General features: G+C 37.3%; 1 protein-coding gene across 1 annotated transcript in view; it reads left to right on the top strand.

Annotated features, from left to right (window-relative positions):
- The window catches only part of SLC30A7 (solute carrier family 30 member 7), a 73,515-nt gene that overhangs the window by 12,451 nt on the left and 43,727 nt on the right, over positions 1 to 17,337 (top strand). Inside the window, exons 3-5 of the mRNA XM_044001551.1 lie at positions 5,595 to 5,708; positions 10,893 to 10,980; positions 12,093 to 12,219. Of these exons, the coding sequence (XP_043857486.1) occupies positions 5,595 to 5,708; positions 10,893 to 10,980; positions 12,093 to 12,219 (329 nt within the window). The remainder of the gene's footprint in view (positions 1 to 5,594; positions 5,709 to 10,892; positions 10,981 to 12,092; positions 12,220 to 17,337) is intronic.

Consider the following 17,337-nt stretch of genomic DNA (forward strand, 5'->3'; position numbering starts at 1 on the left):
AAATCTAGTCTTAGACGCTGACTAGCTATATGACCCTGAACAGGTCACTCAACCTTTGTTTGCCTTAGTTTCTCTAGCTTTAAAATGGAGATAATAACATGAACTACCACTTGGGGTTATTGTCAGGATCAAATGAAATAATATTTGTAAAAAGCACCTTAGCACAGTGCTTGGCACAAAATAGGTGCTACATAAATCCTTCCTTCCTCCTTCCCAGCAGATCAGCAATAGGTGGTATGATGACCCAGCAAACCAGATTTAGAAAAAACAAAGAGAATCTCCAGGAGGAGAGGGATTAGTCAGCAGTATCAGATGGTGCAGAAGGGTCATGGTTGTGGACTGAGTGATCAGGCCTACTTATGAGTGAGTGGAGATGCCAGTGTATTGGTAAAGGAGTGGATTCCTGATTATAAAGCAAAGGACCCCCCAAAGTGGCCTATTTCATGTTGATGTTCCTGGGTACTTATGCTAAAAAAAAATGGATATGTGATCAATATGGTAACCTTAGTGTCATATAAACATTACTATATAAAAATGAAAGTGGTCTCAATTCAATTTAACCAGCAACCATTTGTTAAGCATCTATCATTTGCCAGGGCTAAGTGCTAGGGATAAAAATATAATGGGGGGAAAAAACTGAGCTTGTCCCTCAAGGGGCTTACACTCTAATGGAAAACACAACCACTAGTTTAATAATTTTAAGCTAATAGTTTAAGCTTTCAGCTTAGAACTATAGTAAGGTTCATGTGACACCCTTACACATACAGAATAGACATAAAGGAAATAAATAGGAAAAAATACATAGTATTTTAACTACAAGGTTGGAGGCATCAGGAAACACTTCATATAGAAAGTGGTATACAAACTGTGTCTTGTAGGAAGAGATGGATTTTTCGAGGTGGATGTGAGGAGCGACTGCAGGACAAGTCCTGAGGACAGAGAAAGGAGGATGGATGAGAGTGTGAAGAACCCAAGGCCAATTTGATGGGATCATAGAGTGTTGGAAGGGAAGTAATGCACAGTGAGGTTGGAAAGATAGGTTGGGGCCAAGTTATGAAGAGCTTTACTCAATTATTGTAGAGATGATAGGAGGGTAACATGATCATATCTGTACTTAAGGAAAATCATTTTAGCAGCATTGTGGAGGAGAAACTGGATTGGAGAGAAGAGATAGAGAACAGTTAAGGCCATTGCATAAACTTGAGAGGTAATGTGAGCCTGAACTAAGGTGGTGGCTGTGTGGTGGCTATAGGGATCAGATATGGGAGATGTTATGGCGGCTGATTGGATCTGTGAGGTGAAGGAAGTGAGAAGTCTATAATAACACTGAGGTTATAACCCGGGCAGACTAGGGGAAAGTGGTGTCTTTGACAAATAAGGGGGAGTTTGGAATGTGGTGAGTTTGGGAGGAAAGAATGAATAGTGTTTTGGACTTGTGAGTTTGAGACGTCACCAGGACATCTAATTTGAAATGTGCATTTTGCAGAATCTAAGCTCAGGGGAGAGGCTGGGGCTAGGTATGTGGATCTGGAAATTATCAGCAAAGAGATGATAATTAAACCTTTAAGAGCTGTTGTGGTTACTGAGGGAGAGAATATATAGAGAGAAGGAGACCTAGGACATAGCCTTGGGCGATATCCGCAGTTTGGAGGAGTGACTTAGATGTTGCACCAGCAAAACAAAGGAATAGTTAGGGGAAGGGCCGGGAGAGAGTAATGTCTCCAAAAACAAACAAACAAACAAACAAACCAAAAAACAGATAAAAGAGAATCCAGGAGGAGTCAGAATTGTAGCACGCAGCACTTAGGTTAAGAAAGATGCAGCCTGAGAAAAGACCATCAGGTTTTGTAAGAGTTAATTGGTAATTTTAGATAGAGCAATTTCACTTGAATGATGAGATCAAAGACTGAATTACAAAGGTTTGAGAAGTTAGAGGACCAGGGGGCAGCAAGTGCAGATTATTTTTATGAATTTGATTGAGAAGGGGAAGAGAGGTATTGGATAATAATGGTGGCAGGGTCCAGAGGAGGGTTTTTTTTTTTTTAAGGTATGAGACTTGGGCAGGTTTGAAGGTAGAAGGGAAGAATACAGTACATAGGGAGACAAAGAGGGAAAGGGGGGAGGAGAAGGATTGACATACATTTTTGTGGGGAGGATAGGAAGAAATGGAATTAAGTTCACAGGTAGTAAGGTTGGCTTTGGCAAGCAGAAGGGCCACCTCATTGCAGGAGGGAGACTGGGGTAAAGGAATGGGGGAGTGAATGTAAAGGAATTTTAAGATGAAGGGAAGAAGAGGCAACTCACATTGAATGGCCTCTTTTTTTTTTTTTTTTTCCTCAATAAAGAGGCAAGGCCCGCAAGGCCCTCTTACTGAGAGAGGAAGGAGAAAGAGGAGGTATGGGAGATGTCAGGAAAGAAAAGGTTTGGAAAAGCTATAGGGAGATAGAAAGTCAATTAGTAAGGAGTAAAAAAAGTACTACCCTACTGTAGTTGAAGTAGTAGTAGTAATGGATTTAATTGATCAGATTGATCGGGAGGTGTCCCAAAGGAATTACAAGACTCAGTGACTCAGTTTCCTAAGTTTTATTAAAATACTGTGAGGCTACAGGGAGAATACCATAGAAAAGAAAAGGTATCTCAAATAGGGGAAAGAAAGATGGTTATATTTATAGTGAGAAAAAGTAGGTTATCTCCACCTTAAGGAGGTACATGGGAGGTCTTATCTTAACTTTGAATTCCTGGGGTCCTAAGACAACCCTGAGGGGGCACCTTTTTTCCCTTGGAGGTGTGTTTTGGGGGTTTACACATTATAAGGTGAACCTAAGGACACATTTGGCCTTCTCTGTGCATATTCATAAAGACATGCTTAAACTTGTCAGACCCAGAGGGTCTCTGTTTTTGATATCTCTTTATTGAAGATCTGGTTTCTAGGTGTCCTATCATCTAGGAATATTAATGGCTATTAATAGTTAATTGTCCATAGTTACTGTCTCTGTTGATGTCGAGCGTTGATAGGGGCTTGAACCCTCTTGGTTACTGTCCTGTTGATAAGAACACAAACTTTAGTTTCTCTGTTAATCCTTTAGGTACTATTGATCTTAGGTTATCTGTTAGCCCCTTTTAGCTACAATTGATTGGTTATCTATTAGCCCTTTTTAGCCTCCTTCATCATAATGAGGGCCCAGTTCAAGTTGAATAACATGAATTAATAATGTACCCAGTTAGCACAATTGTGTGACTCTCCTCCCTGCACCCCCCCACCCCCCCTCCACAAGCTCTATTTAGAAGTTTGTGAGTAGGAATAGAGGAGACAGATGATGGATCTGTTCCAGAGCTGAGGTTTGGTAAGGGATGAGTGCCAGTAAGAGAAGGGGCAAGGGATTCTGGAATGTAGAGGACTGTGTGGAGCTGAATTGGTTCACTGGAGTTTAGACTTAAAAGGGAGGGAAGTGAAGTCATAGTAGGGCTATTAGCCTGACAAAGGACTGAGAGATAAGGAACTGGAGGTCCCCATAAGGGAGAAGAATGGATTTAGGAGGGGTGGGGTATAGGGACAGATGGGATAATAGGACATTCTGGCCCTATAGAGGAGTGCCAGGAAGTGATACACTTGTAAAAGATACTGAGATCCAGTGTCACCTTCTCCTGTGTAGCTGAGGTTGAGTACAGGAATAGGTCATGAGATTTAAGGAATCAACAGGTGAGAGAGTTTGAGGGATCATCAGTGTGAGTCAGGAGCTGAACTCCTTGATTCAGTACTGAGGAGTTAAATATTTGGATTCATTCAACTTGGGGGTGGGGGGGGAGCAGGGATGTATACAGTTAAGTATATATAAAATACATAGAGTCAATAAAAAGTATTTTTAGGGGAGAGAGGACTAACACCTGAGGGATCAGAAAAAGCCTCTTGTTGGAAGTGGTAGATAGAATGAACTTTTGTTTTGTTTTGGTTTTTGGTTTTTTTGTGGGGCAATGAGGGTTAAGTGACTTGCCCAAGGTCACATAGCTAGTAAGTGTCAAGTGTCTGAGGTCACATTGAACTCAGGTCATCCTGAATCCAGGACCAGTGCTTTATCCATTGCACCACCTAGCTACCCCCAATGGAATGTACTTTTAACTTTTAAAGAATTATGTGATTTTTTTTTTTTTGAGGCAAAGGTTAGGAGAGAGGGCATTCCAGCAGAAAGGAAAGCCTGTACAAAGGAATGAAGGTGGTAGATGGAATGTCATGTATAGGAACAGCAAGGAGACCAGTTTGGGTGAGGAATAATATAGTTTATCAGGCCAGGTTGTGAACTGCTTTAAATGCCAGGCACAGGAGTTTGTAGTTTATCCTAGGGAAAATAGCAAGCATCTTGAGCCAGGGGAGTGGCGAGGTCAATGTGCTTTGGGAAACGGATTGATGGGGGGGGGGGGCAGGGAGCGAGTCTAGAGGCAGGGAGAAATGTGGTCCAAGTGAGGTGATAAAGACCCTGATGTAGGGTAGTAGCTACATAAATAGCTACATAAAGGAGATCAGTACTAAGATGTGGAGGTAGAATCTACAGGATTTCAAAACTGATTGGATAGGAAAGGTGTAAAGAGAAGGAAGAGTGAAGCATGACTTAGACCTCTAGGTTGTGAACATGGGTGACAAGAAGGGTAGTATAGTGCCTTTAACAGAAATAAGGAGCCATAAAATAAGTGCATTATTTGGGGGTGGAGTGAGGACTGAGTCCTGTTTTTGTCATGTTGAGCTTATCTAGTAGGTAAGTGATGCAAAATTGGAGCTCAGAAGAAAGGTGAGGGCTAGATCTATAGATTTGGGAATCATATACATAGAACTGAACTCAGGAAAATCTAAGACATGATCAAGAAAATACAGAGAGAATGTGGCCCAGGACAAACCTCTGAGTTACATCCACACTTAAGGGATGACAATTAAGCAAAGGAAACCAAACGAATGGGGTCTGATGAGTTAAGATGAAGAACCAGGAACACTTAATGTCCGCAAAATCCAGAGGGTATAGAGCAGAGGTGTCAGACATGAGGAATGTGACCCACGATATTTGCAATTAGGTCCAACTAGATTAAAATATAATTGGGAAATACTTAACAAAATAAATAAAAAAGGAAATCAAACTTAGATGATGACTGTGGTCATAGGAATCCCTGCATATGGTGTAGTGACCCTCATTTCTTTGAGTTTTACACCACTCATAATGGCTAGGAAGAGGAAACGATCAAATCAGAAGTTCTAGAGAGCTCTAGAAAGATGAAGACTGAGAAAAATCTTTTAGATTTAGCATTTAGGAGGTCATTAGTAAGATTGGAGAGTTTTGCTGTCTGATGCCAGATTGCAAGAGGTTGGTACTCAAGTAATATTAAACTATTAGTTGGTTTAGATATTCCTTGATAACCTATGTTTGAAAGTGTTACATAGTTATCTTTAATATTCTCTTTCTTCATATGTAAAATTGTGTCCTTTATGTTTCTTTGTTGGCTTTTTAAGCTGGACATTCCTCATGGATTGTTACTATATTGAAATTTTTCAGTATGCTTAATATTCAGTTATAATTGTGACTTAATATGTGTGTGTGTTTTTTTTCTCCCAGTTTAGGCTTGATTTCCGATTCTTTTCACATGTTCTTCGACAGCACTGCTATCTTGGCTGGATTGGCAGCTTCTGTAATTTCAAAATGGAGAGATAATGATGCTTTTTCCTATGGGTAAGAGACATTTATTTCACAAAATCTTAATAGTATATTAGGTGAAGGTATTTAAACTGGTAAAAAAAATTTAACGTAAAGAAGTTATTTATGACAGTGGTAAAGAAGCTAGAGCTCTTGGTTTGTAGTCAGGGTTTGAATCTTACTTCAGACATTAACGTTCAGACATTAACATGCTATGTAATTTCATTTACTCTTTCAATCCTCTGCTTCTCCATCACATTTAGTAAAATGTGGATTAAAAATCCACTTGTACAGCATACCTCACAGGGTGATTGTGAGTAGAGCAGCTTTGCAAAATGTAAATCACATGAAGAAAAGGGAGTTTTTGTTTTCTTGTTTGTATCATGATGAGGGGCAACTAGGTGGGGCAGCGGATAGAGTGACAGCCCTGGAGTCAGTAGGACCTGAGTTCAAGTGTGGCCTCAGACACTTCTTAGCTTATGTGATCCTGGGCAGTTCACTTAACCTCTTGTTTGCCTTAGCTCCTCATCTGTAAAAGGAGCTGGAGAATGAAATGGTCAACCACTCCAGTTATCTTTGCCAAGAAAACCCAGAAACAACATGGCTGAAACAACTCAATAAAAACAACAATAGCATGATGATAATGTATTTAGAGTCATTGTATTATAGAGTAGATGGAAACATGTTCCTTATTTCCATATTCTTATACATTTTGTGGCCATGATTATATGCAGGCTGTTGAAACTTTTTTTAAAGATGACTTTGATTGTTTTGCTTTATCCAAGGCACTGTGTTAAAGTGATCTGGTCCCCATCCTGAACTATTCTTTGAGATTAATAACTCACATTTATGTAATACATTAGAGTTTGCAAAATACTTAACTTTGCTGTGATTTGTTCTTTGTGATTCATTCATTTATTCTACAAATATATTATTTTACATTTGTGGATGGTGGGGTTACTGTGTGTTTCCATCAGTGTGTAGGCATCTGTCATGTCTATAGATCAGGTCTCTCCTAATATTCGGTTTTGCAAACATAAAGGATGAAATAATAGGCAAATTATTCATATTATTGTGACCAGCACATATGGTAAACCCTGTTTTGCTCAGAATTTGAAAAAAATATAAAATTTAAATGACCAGAATATTTTACATACTACCATAGTATAATTGATATTCATAATAATTTGAGCCTGACACTGCAAGATCATGAATAAATGCCTTCTGAATCATTAATAATGATTAAATTTTGTTTAATATAGGGGTTTTTGTTTTATTTTGTTTATTGCGGGGCAATGAGGGTTAAGTGACTTGCCCAGGGTTGCACAGCTAGTAAGTGTCAAGTGTCTGAGACTGAATTTGAACTCAGGTCCTCCTGAATCCAGGGCCAGTGCTTTATCCACTGCACCACCTAGCTGCTCCCAGTATAGTTTCAATGCTAGGCATTTGTCCTATTTGAAAATCAGCTATCAATGTATTGTATGTTTGGTGATTGTTAAGCAGAATATACATTTAACCAAGAAAACAAAGAACCCTCTGGTTCTGTATGAAATGAGTTTACAATATCTTTAGTTCTAATATTTTGAAAAACTACTGAAGTTTTTCAACATTTTCGTTTGTAAACTAAATTGTTAGTTCATCAAGTGCTTGTCCTGGTATATATTTTTTCTGTGTAAAATACTTATTTGTAGAATCATAATTGATTTCCCTTTGAATCCATGGTCGATGCATGATAGTTTCACTGGTTGTTTTGGGCAGGATTATTCAGTAGGGGAGGTTATAATGATGTTTGCCAACATTTTATATTTAAAACATTTTATGTTTATATTTAAAATGGGTTTATGGATTTTTGCAGGGGTTGCCTTAATGTAATGATTGCAGTTGAAGTTGAGGGGTGAAATAAAGATGGCATAAAGTGAGTAACCGTAATAACTGGAACAGACTGGTTAAGTTGAATCAGTGGTAAGCCAGTAAACATTAGTTTAGGTTGATTCTTTTTATCTCATGAAAGGTAATAAACAGGGGTAACTTTTGATATAATTTTCAATGACTACTCACAGTAGATTTTGGCATCTCTGACAATTAGCTGGTTATCTGATCCTTTGGTCAGGCATTAAGCCTTTGGATAAATTCCACAGTGCTTGGGAATAGGGAGACTGAATAGAATAGCAGACCAAAGTTACCCTAAAGGAAGGCAAGAAGCAGTGATCAAATTGAGTATTTGCTTATTTAATAGTCATCCTTCTTGTACCACTATCATTGAACTTCTGAGACTGGATAAAAAGTCCATATGATAAGCCCCAGAATCATAGACTCTTAAAGAGTTGGAGGTACTTCAGAGGTGACCTAGTCTAACCTCTACCTAAGTAAGAATTTCTTCTACAGTATTCATGGCAGGCAGTTTTCCAGCCTTTCCTTGAAAGCCTCTACTGGGATAAAGAGGCCAGCTATTTCAGCACTGACCAGCACTAAGTAGATGCTTAAATATGCCTCTTTGCAGATTCCATAATTTTGCTTCTGGTTCTGTGCTGTGGGGCCACACAGGACAAATCTAATCCTTCTTTGCTGATAGCCTTTCAACTACTTTGAAGATGTCTTTCCCAATAGGGCTTTTAACGCACTCAGTTCTTTCAGGAGTCTCATAAGGTATTCATATACTTGAGGCCCTTCATCATCCTTATCATTTTTTCTTGCTGCTCTATAGTATCTGATCAATGCCTTTCCCAAATGATGGTACCAGAACTGAACTCCAGTGCTCCCAAAGTGATTAGACCAGGGCAAGATATAGAGATGCTCACATTTTATTTCTGCCTTTCTTTTTTGGGCAACTGTTTCACACTATTAATACCCATTGACTTTCAACCACTGAAGTCCCCAACTCTTATTGCTATATTGCCATTCAAACTCCTCTATTACCTCCTTAAGTTTTAAGACTTTAAATTTATTCCAAATAAATTTAATCTTTTTAGAATGACTCAGCATTTTTGGATCTTGAATCTATTTTCTAGCATATTAGCTATCCCTCCCATATTTGTATGACCTACAAAATGAGAAATTTGACTATCAGTCATTCAGAGCATAATTGTGGTGTATCTATACCCCTTGCATACATAAATGTAGTATTTATATGGAAAGCTTGAAAACCCAATAAGGATCCTCTGGGGAAAAAAAGCCATTAGTAAATCTATGAATTTTACTTTCTGATCTCTTATAAGAGTTTTAGTAAATACAAATATCCATCATAAATTTTGTAGTTCATTCATACCAGAGTGCCAGGGTTATGCAAATATACCCTTATATACTAGCCCACAAGGCCAATCAAAGCAAATCTAATTAAATTAGCAATTAGCTGTGGGAACAGAAAAGTTATATTCATGTAGTTGCTAGGCTTTGGACTCTTTAACAGAGCAGCCAGAATAAATTTTGGCTTAGGATCCTTTGTTTTGTATTATCATTTTATCTCCTCTGAATACATGTATTGATTATATTTAAAATATAAAACCTTTAAATAATACTAAATGTTATTGTCTTATATCGCTATAGACATACATATTATTGCTTTGTGCAACCCTAAGGACATGGTAGAACTCACTTCACATTAATACAAGACCAAGTATAATTAAGTGATCTAAAATTAAAATATTATGCTCTAATTGTAACATTTTGCCTTTTACGTTAGTAGCCAAAAGGTTTTATAGGCCAGCAATTTTAGTGTCTTCTAATACAATTCTAAAGTTTGGTGATTAGATGGATTAACATGTGTTAGCACCCACTCTCTATAAAATGCTCCAATAGCGTGCGTCTCAAATAGCCTCTGACAACCAAAGCTCAACTCCTGGCCTTCTCATGGTGGAACTGTTTCCACTGACAGAAGGGGCGAAGGTGAGTCACTGGCGCCTTAAAACCAGTTGCTTCGGGCAGGTGGGGCTCATCAGCCTGGGTAGGCAACCTGCCTAGGGGAAGGAAACCCTGATTTTAAACCTCCACTGCCTTGCGGCTATACCCATATATGGGAAAGGCTTTGGGTGTTAACCCCAAGGAAAAATCAGGAGTCGGAGTCCCCTAGGCAGTTGGATGTTGGACATCACATCCCTCTGGCAATGCGGCACTGGTGCCAAACTGTATTAGCTCTGCCTCTCCTTTGGATCCACCAATGTCGGGGAGAGGGAAAACCTGCTGCATGGGCAACAGCTTGTTTTTCATATTGATCCACCCAGGCCAGCGCCCTGGAGAGGACACTCCAGCTACTCCTCATGGGGTAGATACAACATGGGATGCGGCAGTTACCGGTTATAAGTCACTCAGGAGCTGTGGCTCCCTTATCGAACTGCACAGCCACACTGTGGCCTGTGGCTCTTCAAGGCACTGATCCATGGTCGTCCGAGACTGGTAGAGGCCTACTACTACTACTACTAGCACCCTTTGAAAATGTATGAAAGCTAAAATAAAATTGTTTCTAATGACTTTAGCCAAGCAGGACAAAAGAAAAAATAAGATCTTTCCCTCCCCCTAATACTTTACTCTGATATGTATCCCAAGTTTCAGAAATCTAGGAAGAAATCAGTAATATTTAACAAAGTTCCAATTGAAAGGTAGAATTGACTTTTAAAAATGGAGGTTTTAAAAAATCTCTGTTAGGCTCTTGGGGAATAGTGATGGAAATATAAATGTCAAGTTGCTTCTGTAATAATCCTTGAAGCTGAATAATTTTTTTTTCTTTAACTCAAAGTTACAGTTTGTGTTAACTTAAGTGTAGAAAGGAAGAAATTATAACTAATTCTTTTAAAAATGGAAAGTTATAATTTACTGAAATCTTTTCTCCTTGTCCTTTTTTTCCCCACCCTTGCTTTTGCACATGTGACCGACCAGTTGTCTTGTTCTGTATTTCTCTAATTTAATGATACTGAGGAATTTGGATTTGCATGTTTGTCTAGGGTTTTCCAAGTTGACTTTCTCTGATAAGTACTTCCCAATTGTTCCTTTGTAATCTATGTTTGGTATAGTATTTAACTGTTAATTATAACTCTTCTTTAATGAGAATTAACATCACTCTCATGCTCTACTTCCTCCCATTCCTCCATTCATACCACTTTTATTCATAGATTCCTGGAACATTTTTGGAAATATGCAACTGTGCCGTATAGATTAAAACCTTTGAAAAAATGTGAATTTATTATATGCTTTTTCAGTTAATAATTCAATTGTTTGGTCATTCCCCAGGTATGTTAGAGCGGAAGTTCTGGCTGGTTTTGTAAATGGCCTATTTTTGATCTTCACTGCCTTTTTTATTTTCTCTGAAGGTGTTGAGGTACAGTATATTAGAATCAGTAAATCTTTTTTTTCCCCTGAAGTGTGACTTTTCATTTCTAGGCATATTGTCTTAGAGTTATTTTTCATTCTTGCAGTAATGTAGCAAGGATTTCTTGAAGCATTCTCATTTATACTGCTATATTAAATACAATAGAAGATCTGTTAACAAGAGAAGAAATACACTAAATCTACATTTGAGGAGTTCATAATATACCTTCTCTAGTAAGATAGGCCATTAAATTTGAAACAACTTGAAAACAAAACAAAAAAGCATGATGATGCAATATGAACTATGTACAGAACGTTGAGAAAGTGCAAAGTTAATGATCCAGTAAGGGTGGGGTTAAACAGAAAATACTTCATAAACAAAGAAGATCAATTCTGACCTGGATTGTAAAGGACATACTAGATGTGAAGAAAAATAATGTATTAGGAAAACAAAAAGAGAGCAAATGTTGAGTCAGTTGTAGGATTCATACAAATAGATGTTTTATGGAGATATCATCATTATTATTATCATCACCATTATTAGTTATAATGATGAAGCTTATCAACAGATAAGCTTATACATACTTTCTAAGACAATTCCTACCCAAATAAAGTCTCAGGTACTTAAATTATTTAAGTAGTGTAATTATAATAATTCATAGTTTATGATTTTAACATTTCGTGGTGCAATGGAAATTTGGAATTAGAGGGCTGAAATCCTGCCTCTAACATTTACTTCCTGTGCCACTTAACTATCTGTGTCTTACCTTGAGCAAAGTCACTTAATCTCTCTGGGCCTCAGTTTCCTCATCTGTAAAAAAGAAGAGGTTGGACTAGATCATCTCCAAGGTCCCATCCCACTTTGAATATGATTCTCTGATTTACTACCTTATATCCTGTGATGGCTTACAACCTAGTCCAATTCACCAAGCACTTTTAAGTGCCTACTATGTGCAAGACAGTTATGTTATTGGAATTTGGCTTTTTCTTTTGAAAATTAGAGCCACTAAATGCTGTTATTTTAACTTTAGTGATTTTTTGCTTTGTCATTTAATTTTTTATCATTTTATCTAATCAGATTTTGATTTTAATGTTGTCTCTTATGTGTTATGTGTTTTCTAGAGAGCATTAGCACCTCCAGATGTTCACCACGAGAGACTACTACTTGTTTCTGTGCTTGGGTTTATTGTAAACCTAGTAGGAATATTTGCTTTCCAACATGGAGGTCATGGACATTCACATGGCTCTGGTATGATGGTTAGAGCCTTTTTTTCTTTTTTCTTCATTTCTGGGCTGCTTGTAAAAAATGAATAATTTTGACCACTTATATAATGGTTTTTATACAAAGCTAAATATTGATAAAGACTAAATATTGGACATAGAATCATAGGACCTCAGAGGTCAGCTAGTCCAACCCATATCTAAACAAGAATCCTCACTACATATACCTTCATTTTGTCTCCAGTGAAAGGGAACTCAGCTACCTTCGGGGACAGCCTATTCCACAGTTGTATCATTACTTGTTAGGAAGGTTTGCCTTACTTTTATTTGAAGTTTAATTCAAATAAGATGTGGCATTTTTATAGCCACAGTTAGGTTTGTGGCTTTTAAATTTTTTGTTTTGTTTTTTTGTTTTGTTTTGTTTGCGGGGCAGTGAGGGTTAGGTGACTTGCCCAGGGTCACACAGCTAATAAGTGTAAGTGTCTGAGGCCAGATTTAAACTCAGGTCCTCCTGAATCCAGGGCTGGTGCTTTATCCACTGCGCCACCTAGCTGCCCCCGGCTTTTAAATTTTTTACTGAAAATTACATTTATCCTACTATTGTGTCAGAAGAGTTTTGAGTAGTTTTATTTTAGAAAGGATTAGCTGGGGGTCAGCTAGGTGGTGTAGTGGATAAAGCACCAGCCTTGGATTCAGGAGGATCTGAGTTCAAATATGGCCTCAGACACTTGACACTTACTAGCTGTGTGACCCTGGGCAAGTCACTTAATCCTCATTGTCCCGCAAAAACAAATAAAAACAATAGAAAGGATTAGCTGAAATGTATGGTCTAGTGCAATATTATTTTAGGATCCAACTGTGATAGTACAGGGGAATAACTAGAACAAAACAATCAACATATAGGCTTGAAATCTGTCTGAGGGGGCAGCTAGGTGGTGCAGTGGATAAAGCACTGGCTCTGGATTCAGGAGGACCTGAGTTCAAATCTGGCCTCAGGCACTTGACACTTACTAGGTGTGTGGCCCTGGGCAAGTCACTTAACCCTCATTGCCCCACAAAAGAAAAGAAAAAGAAGAACGAGGATCTATCTGAAAGATACTTTTAACAAAATCATTTCAATTTGTCATTAAAATAAGGATATTAGATTAACGAGTGTTAGTGTAGCAGGATAGTTTGAGAAATTCCTTCAGATTTACACCATATAATGCTAATCCCTTTGCTTCACTTTTCCCTTCTATCAAATCAGGAGGTTGGATTAATTCATTTGTAAATTCCTATCTCTAAATCCTATGCTTCTATCCCATTAATTTAGACTTTTGCCAGAGTTGGGCTGTTTATTCAGATCACTTTAACTTTCTGAGCCTCAGTTTCCTCCTTGATAAAATGGGAGTAATAATAACCTGTAGCATGTCCTCATTGGGTTGCTATGAGGCTCAGATAAGGTAATGTCATTAAATTTTAAAGCTTTGTAAAAATGGCAGTTATTAATCACTGGGATGGTTAGCGAGAGGGATCCCTCTTCCCTAACTCCTGTGAGCAACATAATAAAGGTATGATTCTCCACATTTTACAGATGAAGAAACTGAGGCTCAGAGACTGACTTGCCAGTGGCCACACAGCTACTAAATGTCAGAAGCAGAATTTTAATCCAGGTCTTAACTGACTCCCAAGTCAAACCCTTTATCTTCTATGTTAGCTCTCACATTAGTCCCTTATTCTTTGGGGATTGACAAGCTATGCAGTGAGCTCACTATCCCTAAGGGAATTGAAACTAAGGCAGTTGTATATAGTATGCAAGCAGAAATGTTCTGCCTCCCTTATTTTGTAGCAACAGCAGTAGTATATTGCAGCCTATGCATTTCCTTCATATGTGCATGCTGGTGGGGAAGATGGTTTTGGGGGTTTTTTTTGCTTCAATTGTAGCTGGAGAAATTATCATGGCAAGCTGTTCGTGTTAATTAAAAGGTCTTTATGGGTCATTTCGGGGGGGCGGGGGAACCTGCTTTCTGTTCAATTTAGTAAAATAGTATTCAGTCTTATTCAGTTTCTTCCTCTAACAGTCTACTCTGATGCCTCATGATGTGGAGGTGCCCAGGGTTCTATATGGCAGTGGGAGTGGAGAAAAGCTTTAAGTGCAGGTATAGTGTCTACCTAGGTTCAGAGAGGCTCATTGCCAGACTGGTGTTAGAGTAAAGAATTTTGAGTTATACGAACTCTAGGATCACAGTCCTGGAGGTTCTATAACATATTGAACAAGCAGTCATCTATCTAGCCTTGGTTTACAACCCTCTAAGGGCGTGACATCCCTTCATGTACTTGAAAATAACTGTCAATTTAGTCAGATTAACCTACTGTGCAGTCTGACCAGGGCAGAGTTAAAGCTGGACCATTAACCTCCATATTCTTGGATGTCCTACCTCTCTGACTTTTGTAGCTTAAAGTCACATTTGATTTTCTTGATGGGTGTATCCTACTCTTGACTCATATCGACCTTTCAGTTCAATAAAACCCTTAGATCATTTTCAGGCAAACTTCTGTTTTAAGTAGATCTCTTCTATTTTGTACTTTGGAAATTGTCTTTTTTGAATCCAAATATAAAATCTTACATTATCCATATCAAATTTCATCTTAGTCGATTTGACCCAGTGTTCTAGCCTTTCAGGATCTTTTTGAATACTGACTCTGTCATTCACTGCTATGCTCCCAAGCTTTGTATCATCTTAGAAAATTGAAGAGCATATCATCTATGCCTTTTTATGTCATTGATAAAAATGTTAAAATAGCACCAATCCCATGGACTCCACTGAAGATCTTCTAAGCTTATATGAAGCCACTGCTTACTACTCTTTGTGTCTAGCTATTTCATTAGTTTTGAATTTATTTAATTTTACTAGTATGTAGCCCACATATTTCTGTTTCTTCCCACAATAATATCTTGAGAGACTATCAAATGCTTTGCTAAATTCTAGATAAGCTATAGCATCAGCTTGATTTATCAGTTTTGTATCCCTGACAAGAAAGGATATAAGGTTTGTCCAACATGGCCTGTTCTTAATAAAGCTGTACTTGTTCTTTGTGATCGCTGCTTTCTGACTTAAATGTTCATTTGCCATTCCTTTAGTAATATATTCTAAATTTTATCTAGAAATCATTTAAGCTCATCACAGGGCTAAGTTTTCAGTATTCAATAAATAGTAAATATGTTCTGGGCACTGTGCTAAGCACTGGGAATACAAATAATAAAAAGACATATCCTGCCCTCAAGAAACTTAAAATCTGATGAGGGAAGATAGTATAGTAAAAGAAACTGAAGAAGTGGGGGATCTCATTGGGTTCATAGATTTATGTTAATCTTGAGTAAAAGGAGAATAGTACAACTGATGAGAAATGAAGTTAGGTAGAAAAAATTGAGCCCTCTGTAAAGGGAGACTTTGGGAAGAGTTTATTACTTAATATTCCATCAGAGTGGAGGGCCATTAAAGTTGCTAAGGAGGTGATAAGTATCAAAGCTCAATCAGTCTTCATGAAGATGAGATTTCAGGTGATGAGTTTTTAATGGATTGGTGATCTGTACTTACAGAATTAGTACCTATACTAACAAAATTGCAGATCCTTAGATTATTGGAATATTATTATTCATTTCTTGTATATTAGGTATTTTCAGAAATATATTATCCACTATATTATGCAGAAGTATTAAGTATATTAAGTATTATGCATTGCTGAACCTTCTTTACACTAAAATTGCAGTTTACTCATATATAGCAGGGTTTTGTACTTTCAGATACTTTCTAGGTTACGAATCATTTTAGCCCTGACCCTTTAAAATATTCTTCATTCCCAGCATAAATTCATGACTGATAACGGTAAGAAATATAAATGGAAAACAATATAGAGACTTAATTCTAGTTTGATCTTTGCTACATTATACAGTGTGACCTTTGACAAGCAATATGACCTTGTTATCTGTAAAATGAAGAAATTGTACTAGCTTGTCTGTAAGGTACCTTCCTGATCTAAATTTTTATTTTACTTTATTTTTGGGAAAGCATCCCTTAAGAAGAAAATGGAACAGCTATAGCATAAAACAGATGCACAATCAAAACAAGTGAAGTGCTATATACTGAAAATATTTTTCCTAGTTTATTTTAAGTTCTCATTGGTGAAACTAAATCATGGCTCTTTTTCTATAGGGTTTGAATATAGTTGTCCTGGTAGTAATCTTTAAGGAATAATTAGACTTTGCTTTTCTATGTTTTATTTTTGTTCCCAAGGTTATATTTTAGTTTGTGCTCCTGAGTTGCATTGGGGTCTTTAACATAGTAAAGCAAGTGTATATCATAAAATGATACCTCACCTGCAAATAAACAACTTCCTTGGGTAGAACCAATATATACATATTCATGAACACACATAAGGGTGTGTGTACATATATGTGTATATCTGTATATACATAAAGATTAAATGTTATTTAATATACACTAAGATTATTATAACATACCAAGATATTATAATATTTAACCTTGTATCTTGAGGTACTGAATTAGTTTTAATTTCTTTAACTTTTACCAAGGGTAAACTATATGTTTTTATATATGTTTCCCAATATATTCTATAAAGCAAGCTTTTAATTAATAAAACTCCTGGAAATGAAGCTTTTACCAAGAATAAACTTTATGTGTTTTTAATATGCTCTGGAAATGAAACTACTATATGAATACAAAATATAACTGATTAATTTTAGTGTGGTTGAATTGTAGTCAATATATTACTTCAACCAGCATTTATTGTGGTTTTTACTAAACAGTTTTAGTGATTTTTTTTTTTTTTTGCGGGGCAATGGGGGTTAAGTGATTTGCCCAGGGTCACACAGCTAGTAAGTGTTAGGTGTCTGAGGCCGGATTTGAACTCAGGTACTCCTGAATCCAGGGCCGGTGCTTTAACCACTGCGCCATCTAGCTGCCCCCTAGTGATTTGTTTTTATATCACCTTTATTTCTGAATAGATTCTCCCCTTTCCTATAACAACCCTAAAACAAAGAATAAGAAAGGAGGGGTGGAAACGGGCAGTTCAACAAAGTTAAGCAACCCATCAAATGAGTCTGATGCTACCTGCAATATTCCATACTCATAGTCCTCTACTTTTG

Source organism: Dromiciops gliroides, chromosome 4 (assembly GCF_019393635.1).
Source record: "Dromiciops gliroides isolate mDroGli1 chromosome 4, mDroGli1.pri, whole genome shotgun sequence".
In the NCBI taxonomy this organism is placed as follows: Eukaryota; Metazoa; Chordata; class Mammalia; order Microbiotheria; family Microbiotheriidae; genus Dromiciops; species Dromiciops gliroides.